The 15496-nt window shown below is 41.5% G+C and overlaps 1 protein-coding gene across 1 annotated transcript; it reads right to left on the bottom strand.

The window, feature by feature from the left end:
- Positions 1-6230: 6230 nt before the first annotated feature.
- On the bottom strand, positions 6231-15055 carry LOC139337835 (ubiquitin-conjugating enzyme E2 H-like). The gene is made up of 7 exons (XM_070972620.1): positions 14767-15055; positions 10446-10522; positions 10180-10254; positions 10045-10084; positions 9740-9792; positions 8054-8182; positions 6231-7922 (listed from the first exon to the last, which is right to left on the bottom strand). The coding sequence occupies exons 1-7, from the start codon at positions 14817-14819 to the stop codon at positions 7798-7800; spliced, it is 552 nt and encodes a 183-aa protein (XP_070828721.1). The 5' UTR covers positions 14820-15055; the 3' UTR covers positions 6231-7797.
- Positions 15056-15496: the final 441 nt, after the last annotated feature.

Raw genomic sequence — 15496 nt, 5'->3', positions numbered from 1 at the left:
AATAATCTCATATACATGTACCAGTAATCCAAAGCACATCACTTTGATACCTATTGTAGAAATGTTGACATGATGCTTATGAAACGTGCATATTTGACATATCGGTGGTTTGCAGAAACATGAAATGGCAACATTTGATTCTGGTTACTGAGCTATCTGGAGAACAAAATGACCTGCCTAACACACGTTCCTCTAACATAAAATAATACTCTTCCTCTGGTGAGTCCTGGAATGGCAGAGGGCAGGTGAAAGCTCTCAGTCAGTTGTTGGCAAGTCTAGAACCACCGGATCCTTCCAGCCCACCAGAGTGAGTTCTACCATTGCCAAACACTGCGGGAGAGTCATGGCCACCAGATCTGTGTGACGTACAGGGTTCGGGTTACACAGGGCAGCGTCTCAGAGATAGGGTACAAGCCTCCATGGTAACCAGTGATATCTGAGAGGGACGGCACAATCGATCAGATTCATAGCTCATCCTCCCCATCGCTCCCTCTCCTCTCTCTACAGTATGTTTCTCTCACACAAACAGAACAGAAAAACGCTGGAGATGCCAGAATATGAGTGAGCTGAGTGTCTCTCTTGTCCCATATTGGCACTACACATGATTGCTCAAACTACGAGACACAAAGCAAAAATGTGCTAGTGCCAAAATAGGCAAAGAGGCTGGTAAATTCCACCGTCTGCTGGTTTCACCTTTAAAGCCAAAGCAGATGAGGACACGGGCAGTGTGGTTCTGTCTCTACTCTGTTTATGGCCCTATGGTAATTCACTGATAGTGTGCTGTGACAGTGAATTCTACCAGTGCCATACACAGAACAGGAGGAGATATAGGTGTAGCCCCATGTTAATGCTAACAGCTATAGAGCTGTCTTACAGCCTCATCATCTGTGAAGCCTGTCAGCCTGTCTTCTGCTTCATGCTTCCATGTTTATGTAAAACCTCTGCAGACCTCTTGAAAGGTTGGAGAGTCTTGTGTTTACAGTCCTGTGTAGAGTGGAAATAAGCAGGCTGTATCAGAGTCAGTTGTGTCCTTCCCTCATTTCTATTTGTAAAGTAAATCCAGCAACACCATCTGCTCCACAGGCCTGTACAGCTTACTCCTCAACCAGATTTTTTGAGAAAATATTTCCAGAAATTAGCATGTATTTATACCCTTCTAAAAGTTATTATATGATTATTGCTGGCTTTAGTATTTTGAGGGGATTTCTGGCCTCCATGTGATTCCCTCCTGATGCTGGTGGAGGAGCAGGTCTGCTGCTCAGATTGATTCTGGCTGTAGGGAATGATGCGCTAAGTGATTTTTGAGATGCTCCAAATAGGTCCCAAAGCAGGGCTCATCTTCCCGTTTCCGGGAGAGATCAATAGAGTAAAAAGCTTGAGAGAGAGAGAGAGAGAGAGAGAGAGAGAGAGAGAGAGAGAGAGAGAGAGAGAGAGAGAGAGAGAGAGCATAAACAGGATTCTCCTGAAGTTGCTGCGTTCACCTGCATGGTTTTAGCTGCTCCTCACGTCTTGGTTGCTCTTCCTACTGAGTGACAGTCACATTGTCTGTGATGATCATTTGTCCACACATGGGTAAGAAAGTGCGCGTGGCACTTCATTGATAGTTCAACAGCAGAGCATTATTACTCACCTCTTTCAATAATGTCATTTCCTGTTAGAATCAAGGCTGCAGTGGAGATGAATCCACCCCGCCTTGTGTAATCACCTCTTCCTCTGCAGGATTGACTCTTCAAAAATATTAACATTATAAAAGCAGAATTCAAAAGCATTAACTCATCATTTTCAAGGAACAACTATTATTTTTTTTGTATTTGTTTGCTTTGTGCTGGTCATCAGTCTGGGTAGAGGTCATAAAACATATATTCATTATAATAACATGCTATAATAAGAGTCTGCCTGATTATTGTCATTTTGGAAATTACATATCACGGAGGCCTGTGGATTTTATAGATAAACCCAGCGTTGGGCTGATTCTTACCTTATAAAATGATCCAATATCCTCAATGTACACAACACTTTAGTGATAAACACAAAACAAGAAGAAACTTATTTGTTGAGCCTCCAGAAGCGTCCAGTCGTAAAATATCCGCACATCCATCCACATTAATCACATCAAAGTCGAGAACATAGCCTAGTTGTGGTCTTCAGCTGGATGAGCTGGGCCAGTGGAAGAAAACGGACTTTTATTTTGGTATTTCTTCAGTCCGCTGGTCCACACTGTGCCAGTTCGCTCTCCATCTCTCCGTCCATCACGGCTCCCCGCTTGTTTTACGGCTGTATGACGAGGGATTTTAGTGGACAGGTAATTAGTTGGTAAGCATCTTAAGCCACTGGCAGTATAGTAATCCACGCCGCCCTCCACCCTCTCCTTCTGCTGCTTCAATACGCAGGCCTACAGTACATTTCCTCTGCGCCTTTTACGCACAGGACGCGCAATGCAGTGGCGACGATGAGGGATTCTGGAAAATCAGTTGACTGCTAATTTCATGCTGCTCAAATTAGTTTGCCATACTTCACACAAAATTAAGTTGTTTTAATACAACACTAGCCATGCGAGCCTGAAATAAAACAGATTTATGCCACTCACAATGATGTAAGACTCTTCAAGCTTATTATTGTTAAATTCTAGGGTTTGTCAGACGCAAAACAGAAAAGAAAGTAAACTCATTGCTCCATTTCTAGTCATCTGTCACAGTAACTCAACTCTTTAGAACCTACATAATGGAAGACTGATGTTTACCATCAGACAGCAGACTTACCAGCATCCACCGGGTGTGGCACCCTGCTGCAGCCAGGCCTGAAGCTCCGCTCCGTCTTATCCCTGCACGGGACCACCAAGTTCCTCCGAGCACAGGCCTCCTCTGCCCCTCGTTATATACGGGCACCCAGAGGTCCGTCCAAGGCTCATTTACCTGCTGTCGGTGATTATTAGACAGATTGCAGGTGGAAAAAGAGGCATCATCCTTTCAGCTGATGTGAGCCCGTCAGAGTGGGACAGGATAGGTTTGGGTTACGGCTCTTTCAAAGTTGACGCTGAAATCCACCCGTGCAGCCTTTGTCCTCTCCATACATTATGAAGGAGGCGCAGCCGGCCAGCAGCGTCTCATCGCCCACCGCACAGCGCGGCTGCTGCTGCCGCTCGCCTCACTCTCAAATAACTTTACTGTGCACCCATCTCTGTTTATCACTTTTGAAACTACTCGCTTTTTCCGACTATGCAGTTGCTGATCTTCTTAAAAAGTAGTTCCAGCCTCCAGATATAATGTGAAAAATAAAAAAAATGTAACTCCCCGTCACATTAAAAATATCTTTACCTCATCCACTAATGGCTGCTTTAATTTTCTCAATTTCTTCTTCTAATCTGATCCGTACGGAAAGGAACATGCGTGTAAATCCCACGCAGAGGCTGCTAATCTGATAGTTTTTAATCTATCATATCAATGCTGTTTCATTCAAACTACTTCTCGGCCCTATAAATAATGAGTTTCTGGAGAAAATAATCACAATGGTGGAAATCCTAATCTGCGAGTGTGTTGTTACCCTCCAGGCAAATTAAACTGATGCTGAAACAGGAAACCTGAATGTGTTCAGAAAGAGGCTGCATGGCCACGCAACGATGAATATTTCATAAGATCATTATGAGCTACTTTGTGTCTGATGAGGAGCGTCATGCTCCAGCATCCCAACATGCAGGACCACCGTCATTCACTCCGTCATTCACTTATTTAACATGACCCATCTGAGTTTTAATAAATGACAGAATAGCATTGAGATAACCTCACCAACTCGTCCCTTAGGCCTTTTTGGACATTGTCTGCCAGGTAAAGAAACAAATGCTAATGGTTAAGTCACAGTTTTGAGACGGTATGTCTAAATCATGAAATTAAAAAGTCAGAAATATGAAATCATGGGGCAGTAAATTATAATTTTGTCATTTTTTGTCAAATTTCTGATTTCCCATGAGCTCTTGTAATCTTCTTATGTCTATCTTTTGATCTTTTTTTTTTTCTTTTCCTGGTGGAAATGGACTCCTGCTTATTCAGACAATCAGCTCATTCACATTTTGACTTTGTTACTCTGCTTTAAGTGAAACAGGTGCTGGCTCTGTCCAAGTTTCACAGCTGAGTCATGACAGTGAGGCAGAATCCAGGACCTGAAACTGAAGCAGCTCAATGGAATTCAGCTGTCATTAATTTCATTACTTATACATGCATTTCCAATACTGTGACCATAGACATAAAACACTTTAATACACTGATACTCTAGTTCAATACTCTAATACACAATATGTATCCATATTGACAAAACAACAAAACATGATGAGTGAACATGTATTAATATATCTCTTCTGACAAAAATGGGTCATGTAAAACATTTTGGTAATGCGATGTGATAGATGAGGGTGTGTTTTTTTTTATACATGTTTAAATAATAAAGCTGAAGGTCTTCAAATAAATGAATACAAACAAAAAAAATATAAATTAAGGTTGATCAGAACTAAAATTTCAGCTGTTTAGTTGATAGTCCTCTACAGTCTATGTAACAGATAGGACTGCCACCTAGTGGACAGAGGAGAGAAGCACGTTAACGTTCATTTAGTCGGTGTGAATTTACCCAGAGCAGAGATCCTTCTCATTACACGACTGACTGCTTTACAAATATGAATATTAAGCTCTGTGAAAATTAGGTTCAGCAAAACAGACAATTTGAATCACTTATTTGAATGAAATAGATATCTTATTTATAAATGGCAAAGGCCTCAATACCTGAGGCAATCGAACACTGTGTCATAAGAATACAGACATAAATCGATAACTTTTTGTTGTTTATTTCTTTCTTCAAGTTACAAGGGAAGCACATTTATTTATTTTTTGCTTTTTAAAAATCAAAGATATCTGGACTTGTGTCCTGGACATAGGGCTTAAAAGACAAAAATAAAGACGTTCAAACAAATTATAGGCATCAAATATGTCTCACTAATTAAAAAAAAAACAAAAACATAATACACTGATGAATCCAGAAAATGACAAACAACAAGGCTGGACAGTGGTTTGTTTTCTGTTGCAAATGACAACTGACTGTGATATCATGTAGTACTAAGACCTATACTAACATATATTTGGTTACCTGGCTAATTGCAGCCATTTGAACTAGTTTATTAAACAAATACATTTTTATGCCATTTAAAAAAGCAAACTGTGACATGCTAGTTTTACCAGCCAGTTAAGTTAATTGTCAAACAACGGTAAACCCTCTCTTATGACACCACAGAAAAGATCCTGATGTCATTAAAAAAAAAAAAATGATGAAGGGTTATTATTTTGATTTTGATCCTTTTTTGCTCCAAGCCAGAGGACAGTCCATTCTGAGGGTGGTAAAGTCAGATTGTAATTTTTGTTTCCTTTCCAGAAATAACACACAATACAAAGCAGTCTGCAATGCGATGAGTAAATGCTCCAAACATGTACCAGGCTTCAAGCCTGCACTGTGACACAGACCAGCAAACCATCATGACATTTAACAGTAAACTGTTACTGCTCTGGTGAACCTCCACCGCACAGGAACAGGAATCTTTCCATGGGTCAAACAGGATCAAAGCTTTTAAACTTTCCCCAGAAGAAGAAAAAGAAGAAAACAAAACCTGAATTTAAGTCTGAGCTAATCTGTGACAGCCACTCCAGAGTAGGGATGCACAATGTTTCTGTCAATACTGATAATCAATAATTACCTGCTTCTCATACCAATAAGATATTAAGATTTATGCACACCTGAGGGTGAGGAAGGCTAAGATGTAGTAAGCAAAGGTGGGTGACTTAATGTTCCATAGCTCTGGTCTCACCAAACCAAAGCTGACTTTACTTTAGGAGATCTGTTGTGTTAAAACTCTCAGCCTCTTCCCCTCTGAAGCCTTTCAGAACATGTACTGCAAACTGCACTCATGTCACCTTCCTCTGAAACTAATGTGTGGCTCTTCTCAGGTGCAGCAGTTTGACATCATGAGTTGTTCTTCATCACTTGTACTTCTTCTCCTCCTCCTCTGTTTATTGCCGAATCGCAAACCAACTTCAAAGTCTCAACAGTAATTTCATCATTGGAAAAATACTAATAATTTTTCAGCCCGATAAATATCGTGCATCTCTACTCAAGAGTTCAACACTTTGAGGAGCGTCACTCATTTATCTTGCCATTTAACCTCAGTCTAAACTCCTCCCTTGTCTTTTTTTTTTGGGGGGGGGGGTATTTATGTAAGTGAGCTTGTAGATTCACTACATTTTGGTCCCACCGTTTTGGAAAACAAAAGGCCATCAACATGAAAAAGTAAATGTGACCAGGTTGAATGGCTGAAACGAAGAGCACTTCTGTCTGACAACGTAAATTATCTTTTATGGACACATTTGCATATAAGAAGCGGGTGCAGGGGTGCAACATGTCTTCAGAGGACTTGATTCAACAAAGAGTCATCCCACAGAAAAAGATTTATTAACTCTCCTCATCTTTACAGGACAATGAGTCTTTAAACCAGTGTGTTATATAAGTATTAAACCATACATTATGATAGGATTAACCACCCGCGAAATAACTAACTATCCCTACGCAAGTCAAACACCTATTATAGTTCAACACAAGCAAGAGGCAAAGTAGGCGAAGTTCAATAATTCAACAAGGACCTGGATAAATCCCACCAAACCCCACCTGCACACAGGCGTCCTCCCCATGCCTACAGCGTTACAGCTCCACAAAGCCCTACACAAATGTACTTCTGTGTCATGCCACAATATACAAAGATACTCAGAATGACGAACACTTTCCTAAAACGGAGAGGAGGAGGAGGAGGAGGAGGAGGAGGAGGAGGAGGAGGAGGAGGAGGAGGAGGAGATGGGTGTTGAAGAGAAGAAGGATCAGACCGTGAACCTGATTTCTGCTGAGCATCAAGAGTCAGTATAAGACAGGTAAGCTGTACGCCATGATTCTCCCTGGTTTACATTCATGCATTCACTCTCACTCGCACACGCATGCACACACACACGCACACAATGACGTTGTCGTGGTTGATGAATTGGTTGTCTGATGGTGTGTGTGATGTGTCAGCAGGTTTGGGCGGTCCCGTCACAGAGGCCCTCTGCAGCCACACCTGTCCTGTCTGTGCACAATGAACCCATGACGGCGCTCTGGCCTTCTGGTCTTCAGTTCCTCCGATTGTAATGGCGACTCCTGGGGGGGGGGGGGGGGGGGGGCAGCAATGTCAAAAACCTCAACAAAAATGTGACTCCATGCTCATTTGAAGCTGAGACCTCTCGAAAATGGTGGATTGTCAGGCTGCAGTCATCTGTCAGCGAGGCAAAGATGCCTGAAGATGCAGTAAAATGTCAAATTAAGACAAGAAAAAAAAACTTGAGCTGTGTTAGAACTGAAGAGGCTTGTGGAACCAAAAGGGAGACTGTAAACGGGTTTGTCTGGGTGACACTTCCCCCTGCCTCCTGCCGGCATCACTGCTCACAGCAGTGTGAAGGCCTGAAGACTGAAGCCACTAAAGATCATGGAAATGAATGATGCACTCCTTTCTGACCTGATCAGGCTCTCCTGGACAAAGAGGATGGGGACAGCAGGTGGTCATGAATTCCTAAATAGGGGTTAATATTCTGCAATATCATACTGCAAATCCTTGTGTAGCAATAAAAATCCTTGTGTCGCTGTAAAAAAATTGTCTTGTTTAAATATGAATATAGTACTGAGTTTCTGCTCTTTAGGAAATGACAGTCTGTTGTGAGGTGAAAGGGATGAGATCTCCCCCCTTCACTACAACTCCATGTCCTGAGCCTCATCCTCCGAAAAGTCTGACATGGAGCTCTCGGAAGAGGAGTCACCTCCCCCCTCCTCCTGCTCCTTTAGAGCCTCCTCTGTGGCGTACCTTTGGATGTACTCTGGAAAAAACACACAAGGAGGGAGAAAGAGTGCATGTGACTTCCACGGCAACACTTTACACTACAATAACCACATATGTCTCATCTCATTCATCATTTTAGACTCTCATTCTAAGATGCTGGGGCTCTACCTTTTATCTTGTGTTTATAATCCTCTGGTCGGTGCAGGTACATGGCGGCTGCGTCCCCGTTCAGAGGATCGATGGGGTTGGGGTAGGCGAGCAGCTGAGGGAGGAACGACTCAAAGATGTTGGTGAGGTCTAGTGGATGTGGGGAGAAAAATTAGTGAGTTCAGAGAAATGGATGAGACCTCATTTCTTCAACACTGAATCATTCCATTGTGTGCAGTTACAACGTGATCCACAAGAGGTCTCTCTTGCAATGAAATGCTCGCTTCAAACAGCTGCCGTCATCATCCTTAGAACTTTAAAGCATGAGTAAAGACAGAGAAGTGACTGCTCTGCAGTAACCTTGCTATGTGTATACATATATAAGAAAAATTATCGAAAAATACGCTTTGTATTGTGCTACTAAACAGAATGTGCATAAACAATTTCAAAAGCATGCGCACTTCAGAAACACATGGATGTCTATTATCAGGTCAAGTATCAGAGCAAAGGTGAGAGCCATGCTGATTATGCACATTTGACAGAAGACAGCACTATGTCCTTGCATTTCTCTTAGCGTGAAAATTGGTTTGGAGGTTATACAACGCAGATCCCAAAAAGACTGGGATGCTGAGAAAAACAGAAATAAAAAGAGAATCCAATCAATTGCAAACAAACTGTGTTTACTGACAACAGTTTAACAAAGTTTTGAGTCCATGTATGAATATCCCTCATACAATCACGTGTTCACAAAGTGCTGAACCCTGCTCCATCCTCACTTGTGAACACAGCGTCCCACTTTTTTGGAATTTGGGTTGTAAATGTTGAAATATGTAAATGTTACTACACTCAATACTACGATGTTAAGGTTTCAGTAACATAAAAAGATCCCAATGCTACTTCAGTCAAGGTCTTCAGAAAAGGTTACTGACTCCATTCTTCCATTTGTTCAACTATTAGTCACCATAGCTAAATATTGTCATCTGTGCTAACTGCTCATCACGCCGGTGTCACGCCACCCACGTAAAATACACAAATACTTATTAGGGTGTTATCACTTACACAACAGATGTCTGACAACAAACAAAGCTGTGGATCAAAAGCAGGCTGAAAAGCAAATAAACTCTGACGTTCTGTTGAGATAATCAATATGAGTCACAACTTGATCAAATGAACCATCAGTTATTGCATCTGTTGCACGCAAAGACCAGGAGAATTATGATTTTGGCTTCCAACCATGATGAAAACGAGATAATCAAGATAAATAAATATTGCAATGATGCTCTCCTTGTCTCTTGTGCTTTCCTCCACCGCGGTGTGCTTTGAAATCCACTGTTGATGTGACGTGTCCAAAAGTTTAAAAAGTCAGCTGAGCAGCCCTGACGATGTTTTGTGCTCATTGTAACAATAACTTGAACAACAGACCCAAAGTGAGAAGAATCCCCTCTAGGTGAGTGAGTTCGCACAATCGCTCAGCCTCAGGACCTTCTTATCTGTTAGCGCTCAATGCATGACCTCAATACAAGCAGCAGTTATCACTGAAGTGTAAGCTGATTAAACCGAGATGCTGTGCCTGAAGCTGCACTGTAGAGGCGTAAGCTGCTCGCTTTCTTTGTTTGTTTGTTTACTACTGTTTATTCCCGTCGGTCAGTTTAACTGAGTGACCGATGAACTCAATTAAGCTGTCACACAATGAGAGCTGTGGCCTACCGTAGAGAGCCGTCCACGTCTGGTTTATGACATCTAAACACACCGTCCCTGACCTGAAAGAGACAAAGACCTGTGAGGACAACACACAGCAGCTGAGCAGAGGTTATCAAAGCAGAGTTATCCTGAATCCCGTGAATCATTTCTTTATGTAAAATTTTATGTAAAATTTGAGGACGGGCTACAGAAATATGAAATGATCTGTGTGCAAATATAAAGTTTGTGCCATAGAAATCCATTCACTCTTTGCCATGTTGATGGGTGAAATAAGAACCACTGCAATGATGAAGTGCCGTAGGTCTACTTACGCTTCATCAATGTTGGGATGAAAGATTTTGTTCATGAATCCTGTTAAAGAAGAAGCAGGTTTTAATCATTGTAGAGAAGGATCTAATAAGGAGATTTCAAGGCTTCACCATGACACTTTCAGATAAATTGTCTACCTATTGATGGTGATTTGAAGGGGTATTTATCTGGTAGGTCCACCCGCACCTTCCACACACCTCCTTCATACGCCGCTACAAAGAAAAGATGGATCAATCAGCTGAAACACATTCAGTGTCACACAAAACAAAACAGCACCATCCACTATGTTACATAGTAACGAGCGCAGACTCGATGCTGATTAATTTGACAGTACGCTGTTACAATGCTGATCAATGAGACAAAGAATAAATGTGAAAATCAGTCAATTTCAGGTGGTTCTTACTTCCAGGGGGTCCATGGAACTTGACCACAAACTCATTGAGTCCACTGAGGATGGTGACCTCGTGCTTGCTCTCGATGCTGACAGCTGGTTAAGGAAAAGGCAACAACGGAAACACTGGCGGCAGGAGAGGCTTCAAACAATGCCAAACACACTTTCAACAAAAATAACACGACTGTGTGGACGTGTTAGGTTGGCCATACTGCCTCTTTCTCTTTCTCTGTGTGTTTGTGTGAACTTGTCTGGGCAGAGGTCAAACGGGATCAATAACATGAGCCATGGCAGCGAGATCAACAATACAGCGTCAGACAAACTCAACAGACAAGAGATCTCCTTAACAACCAAAACAACCTCACAGTCAGCACAGATGTTGATGATCACACTTTGTACAGGAAAAAACAAACTTCAACTGTCCAACTGAAAGCAAACTTCATGACAGTGCTTTTCACCACAGATTCTTATTCCCTCTGAACACACTCCAACAGGACAACAATGCTGACAGCACGGACACCAGTGAAGGGTCCACAAACTACTAAACATAAAGGGGCTCAGTGTATTCAGCAGAAATCTCCGGCCAGTTCACTGACTGATGGGAACTCTGATTTGTTTTGCAGGTGTCTTCAGCTGCAGCAAATGGAAGGTGACTTGGGTGAGGAGGATGTGTCATAATCACAGAGTGTGGTGACAGCAGAAAGGGTGAGCGTATTCAATCAAAGACGGTGAGAGCCTGATGCAATGACAGACGGAGAGAAAAAAACCCACAAAACCCTCAAAAGGAACTGTCACGCCCGGTTTCATCATCCCGTCATAAATCCTTCTGTCATCTCCAGCCCAGCGATCCAACCAAGGTAACACAAGGACGCAAATTTAGCCATGCTGCTGAGCACAAACAACAGCGCTACATGGCGTGATAACACACTGTAACTGTCAGGAGGCAAGAGAACTGGGAACATCTACCAGAGAGGACGGTTAAAAAGCTCAGTCACTCAACAGAAAAAGGTTTGCGAATCATAGACCAGGAGGACACGGTCGCTCTAAATGTGATCTGAGGCAATGGCTCCTATAAATAAAACCAGTTATAGACTTGAGCAGAAAAAATGTGCATTTCTCTCTTATGCCTTCCCTGAGGGTTGTCCAGAGAAACCCAAGCATATGCTCACTCAAGTGTAATCTAACTACATGAGGGAAAAGCTGTATTTTGACAAAAGCTCAGTGTCCGTTCATTTATCAGCACCCTCTTCTAACACAAGCTTTTTTTTTTAACCAATTTGTTAAGTCTAGTTCTCATGACATTGAGTTTGTCTGATCTAACCCCATCTATCTAATTAAACTACACATTTAAAAGACTAAATCCACTGACCTGCAGTCAGAACTTATGGCAAAACGTTTATGTACACTGGTGTTTGTGTCCATCTGCAAGCACAATGAAAAAATGTGACAGCAGCAGTGGCAGCAGGCCAGAGTCAACTGTGCTCTGTCACAGTGGCTCAATCTAATGTCCTTGATTTAAAGCCACAACATGAAGCCATGCATGGCATCTCCTGTTAAAACAGTGGTGCTTCACTCAGCACTGGGATCTGCAGAAAGAACTGAGGGATCCCACAATGCTTTTCCTGAGTGACTCTCACTGTGTACTCTCAGATTCCTTATCCATATTTTATAATGATGTCAAAGAAACAAAACAAGTCATAATAACACTAAGCTTATTTGGGATTTTAACTGTGTTCGCAAGTTCATTATATGTCCATGATTGTGCCTGAGGTAAAAACATACAATGTTGCTATTGCCATTCATTTCAGGAATAAAGGGATTTGTTAAATGATCAAATTCATACGAGTGATTCATGAGTCAACATGGATTAAGTTTTATCAAGCCCTTCCATATACATATTTGGGTGTTTTAGGTCAAATATTCTATTTTCAAACTGATTGTGTCATTAGCGCATGTCTGTTCAACTGTGAACTTTGCTTCAGTTATGACAAAGCTATTTTGACGATCAGGTTGTCTGTGACGATTGCTCACCTGACAAACGTGTCTGAGTCAACTTTAAACTGTACTTCTGTCCTCTAGTTGCACTCCCTGTCATTAGACTGCATTGTTTTGCATGCTGACAAGATGTGTCATCCTCCTTCTCATTTGGAAGTTAAAAGTTGTCCTATCCTGTCGCTGTTTGTTCTCTATGTTGTCCAGATGTGTCGTTTGCCTGTGTTGCTCTGCATGGCATCCTGCTGCATCATTCAGTGTTGTTGAATGTTGTAGTAGTCCAACTGTATGCCTACTTCCAATATGTTTTTTTTTGTGTAGGCCATGTTCAACAATCTGTAAAAGCTACCTCAAGTTTGGATTTCTTTGCTTTTTCTAGCCTAAATAAATACAAGTCTTGGAAATAGTCACGTACTTTACCTGCATCCTCACTGAAAAACATGCCTCATGACTCTGCTTGGATTGTTTAATTTCTCATTTCCTTTAAAAAATGTGAGACCTTCTTGATTTTAAGGGGTGGAAGAAAACCTTTATAAAAATATACAGTATGCCAATGTCACAGCAGTTTGATTCATTTCTGTGAAGAAAACGAGTGAAATTGTAATTTCTAAAGTTTAGATTCCTTTTTTAAGATATAAACTTGAAGAAATTTCATGAATGAGGACAAAGTGACGGTGTCAACAGAAGTTGTATTCACAGAGCATTATTCTCTGCTTAACAGCATCGCCCTGCATTGGAAAAATGTGCAATTAAAATAAACAAAGAACTAATGAAGAAGAAGCAGCCTATTAGGGACATATAACAGTTAAAAATGTATACAATGCATAATACAGACATAGAAATATATATATAGTTCCTAAAATTAACAGGAAAATTGATCTCTGATGCAGTATTCAGAGGGCACAAAAGGAACCTCACAAAAATTATTTCAATGATTATCAAAATGATGAATATTCCATAGATCAACTAATCAATAACTCGAGTTTGTTTCTGCATTAGTTGTCTGTTTGTCCTACAAACGCCAGCTTGCAGACACATGTCCGTCCAGCCCTGTCCCTGCCATGGACTGGATGTTCCTAGCCCCCCTCCCTGCATGTGCCCCGTACAGCACGCTTGTTGTTCCTCGATCAGCTGTGTGAAGCCCCGCCTTCTACCATGTTCCGGATGGTAACAGGCTGACCAATCAGAGAGCAGCATCTAGCTGCAGGACAAAAACAAAACAATTCACCTCACGCTGTCAGATATCCTTTCATGCAAACTTCAGCGGGTAACTACAAATAATTAGCAATAACACAAAAATGTCCATTCGACGATTACTTACTACAGGAAGACTTTACCAACCAGCAGTAAACAAATGAAACATAACATAATGTGACAAAACACCTCAAAGAGAGAGATGTTAATGACAAAAAATAATAATAATTAAAAGGATGACAAATCCATTCGCTTTTGCCCAAATTGAGATCAACTTGTATTTTGGCTTCGTATTTTAATTATATCATTTGTGGAAAACATGCCAGCCTGACTTATCTACTACGATTACAATTTAGATTTTGTTTATCTTCAATTTGCTTTGTATTTGGTCAACAACTGAAAAAGCACAACTGGTTTCTCTCTTCTCTAACGTTAATGATTGAAGTTATCTGTTGACTTTACGTTTGTCGTTAGTCAAATGTCGTGTCTGTTGCGTTACATCGACCCTGTTTGTTCTCCCATGGTGCAACACAGCTACACAGCTAGCTACCCAGACCTTAACGTAACAAAAAAATACCAAAAAATAAACGTGTCTTTCGAAAGACGCGCTTTCAAAATGTAAAAAACTCCTCGCTAATCCTTACCACTGTGTTGTCAGTCAGGTGGGACCACATTTTAATGGCTAACAGGCTAAGTTATCGCTTCCGAGCTAATCTTAGCAATGTTCAAAGCGAGCACAGAGTTAACAGCCAACGTTAGATTGCGACAGATTCGATGCTAATTCTCGACAAACAAGAAGAGCATTGCTAATGTATTAGCAAGCTAACGCTGGCTAACAGGCAAATGAGTCCACACAAATGACGTGAACTAAATGTTGTACTTAGCCTCCTCGCCATTGTGCCATAAGTTAACAGTGAGCTAGCTCACCGCAGAATCTAACGTTTCACACAGAGCTCCACATTCACCCCGGAATGAAGACTTTTCACCAAATCTATCAACCTCACATAGCGACTAGCGGCATACATCCTTATAGCATCCATCGGCAATAGACTGTAACTGGTCAACACTAGAGAGCTGACAATTGTTAGAAAATAAAAATATTTGATGTGGCTATGCAGGCTTGTTGTTTATGTTCTGGAAAGGATACAGTTTCACCACGTCGGTATCCATTCGCCTCTTGCCCGGACTTGGAGACGACATTTTTGTATTCCTTTCAGAAGTGATCTAAAAATACTGCGGCGATGAGGTTACCTCAACCTTTCAGCTTGAAAATACCTACAAGCCCGCTGGACTGTATCAACAGCCTTCCCGAAATGTCCATAAACAAGATCCTAGCTCCAACATCGCCCACTTTTTCTCCTCTCTGTGGATCTTCTGTGCTTCCCTGACCAGCTCTGCCTAGTGGCGTCCTGTCCTGAAGACTCTCTGCCAGTGACATCAACCTCCAGCGACCAGGCTGGGGAGAGGAGGAGCTCTGGTATAGAAATACACTGCAAAGAACAGAACTACACCGCGTGTTGCGTACTGTATGTTGTATATGGAAGTGAATAAAAGTGCTGCGATCATTCCCGATAAGACACAAGTCTACATTTAGAATATAAATTTGACTTCTGACTTGTTTTATTTCCAAGTATGGTCAAAGCGTGCTCAAAGATTAGCCGCGTGCATGTCTGTCACACCGACATCTATGTTGAAATTAGCTCATTGGTGGGCTGAGACGAGCACTTCAGGCCAAACTTGTTTTTTTCACACTCTTGAGTCCAGCGATGATTTATGAATTATAATTATAAATATAAATAGTTAATTAGAAATTTGAGCCTTTATCTCACACATTATTTTGTTGAATATTAATCAAGTGAATAACTAGCATAGCCAGT

This window comes from Chaetodon trifascialis, chromosome 10 (genome assembly GCF_039877785.1).
Source record: "Chaetodon trifascialis isolate fChaTrf1 chromosome 10, fChaTrf1.hap1, whole genome shotgun sequence".
NCBI lineage: Eukaryota > Metazoa > Chordata > Actinopteri > Chaetodontiformes > Chaetodontidae > Chaetodon > Chaetodon trifascialis.
Note: the sequence above shows the minus strand (reverse complement) of the source record. Positions and strands in the feature narration are given on the sequence as shown.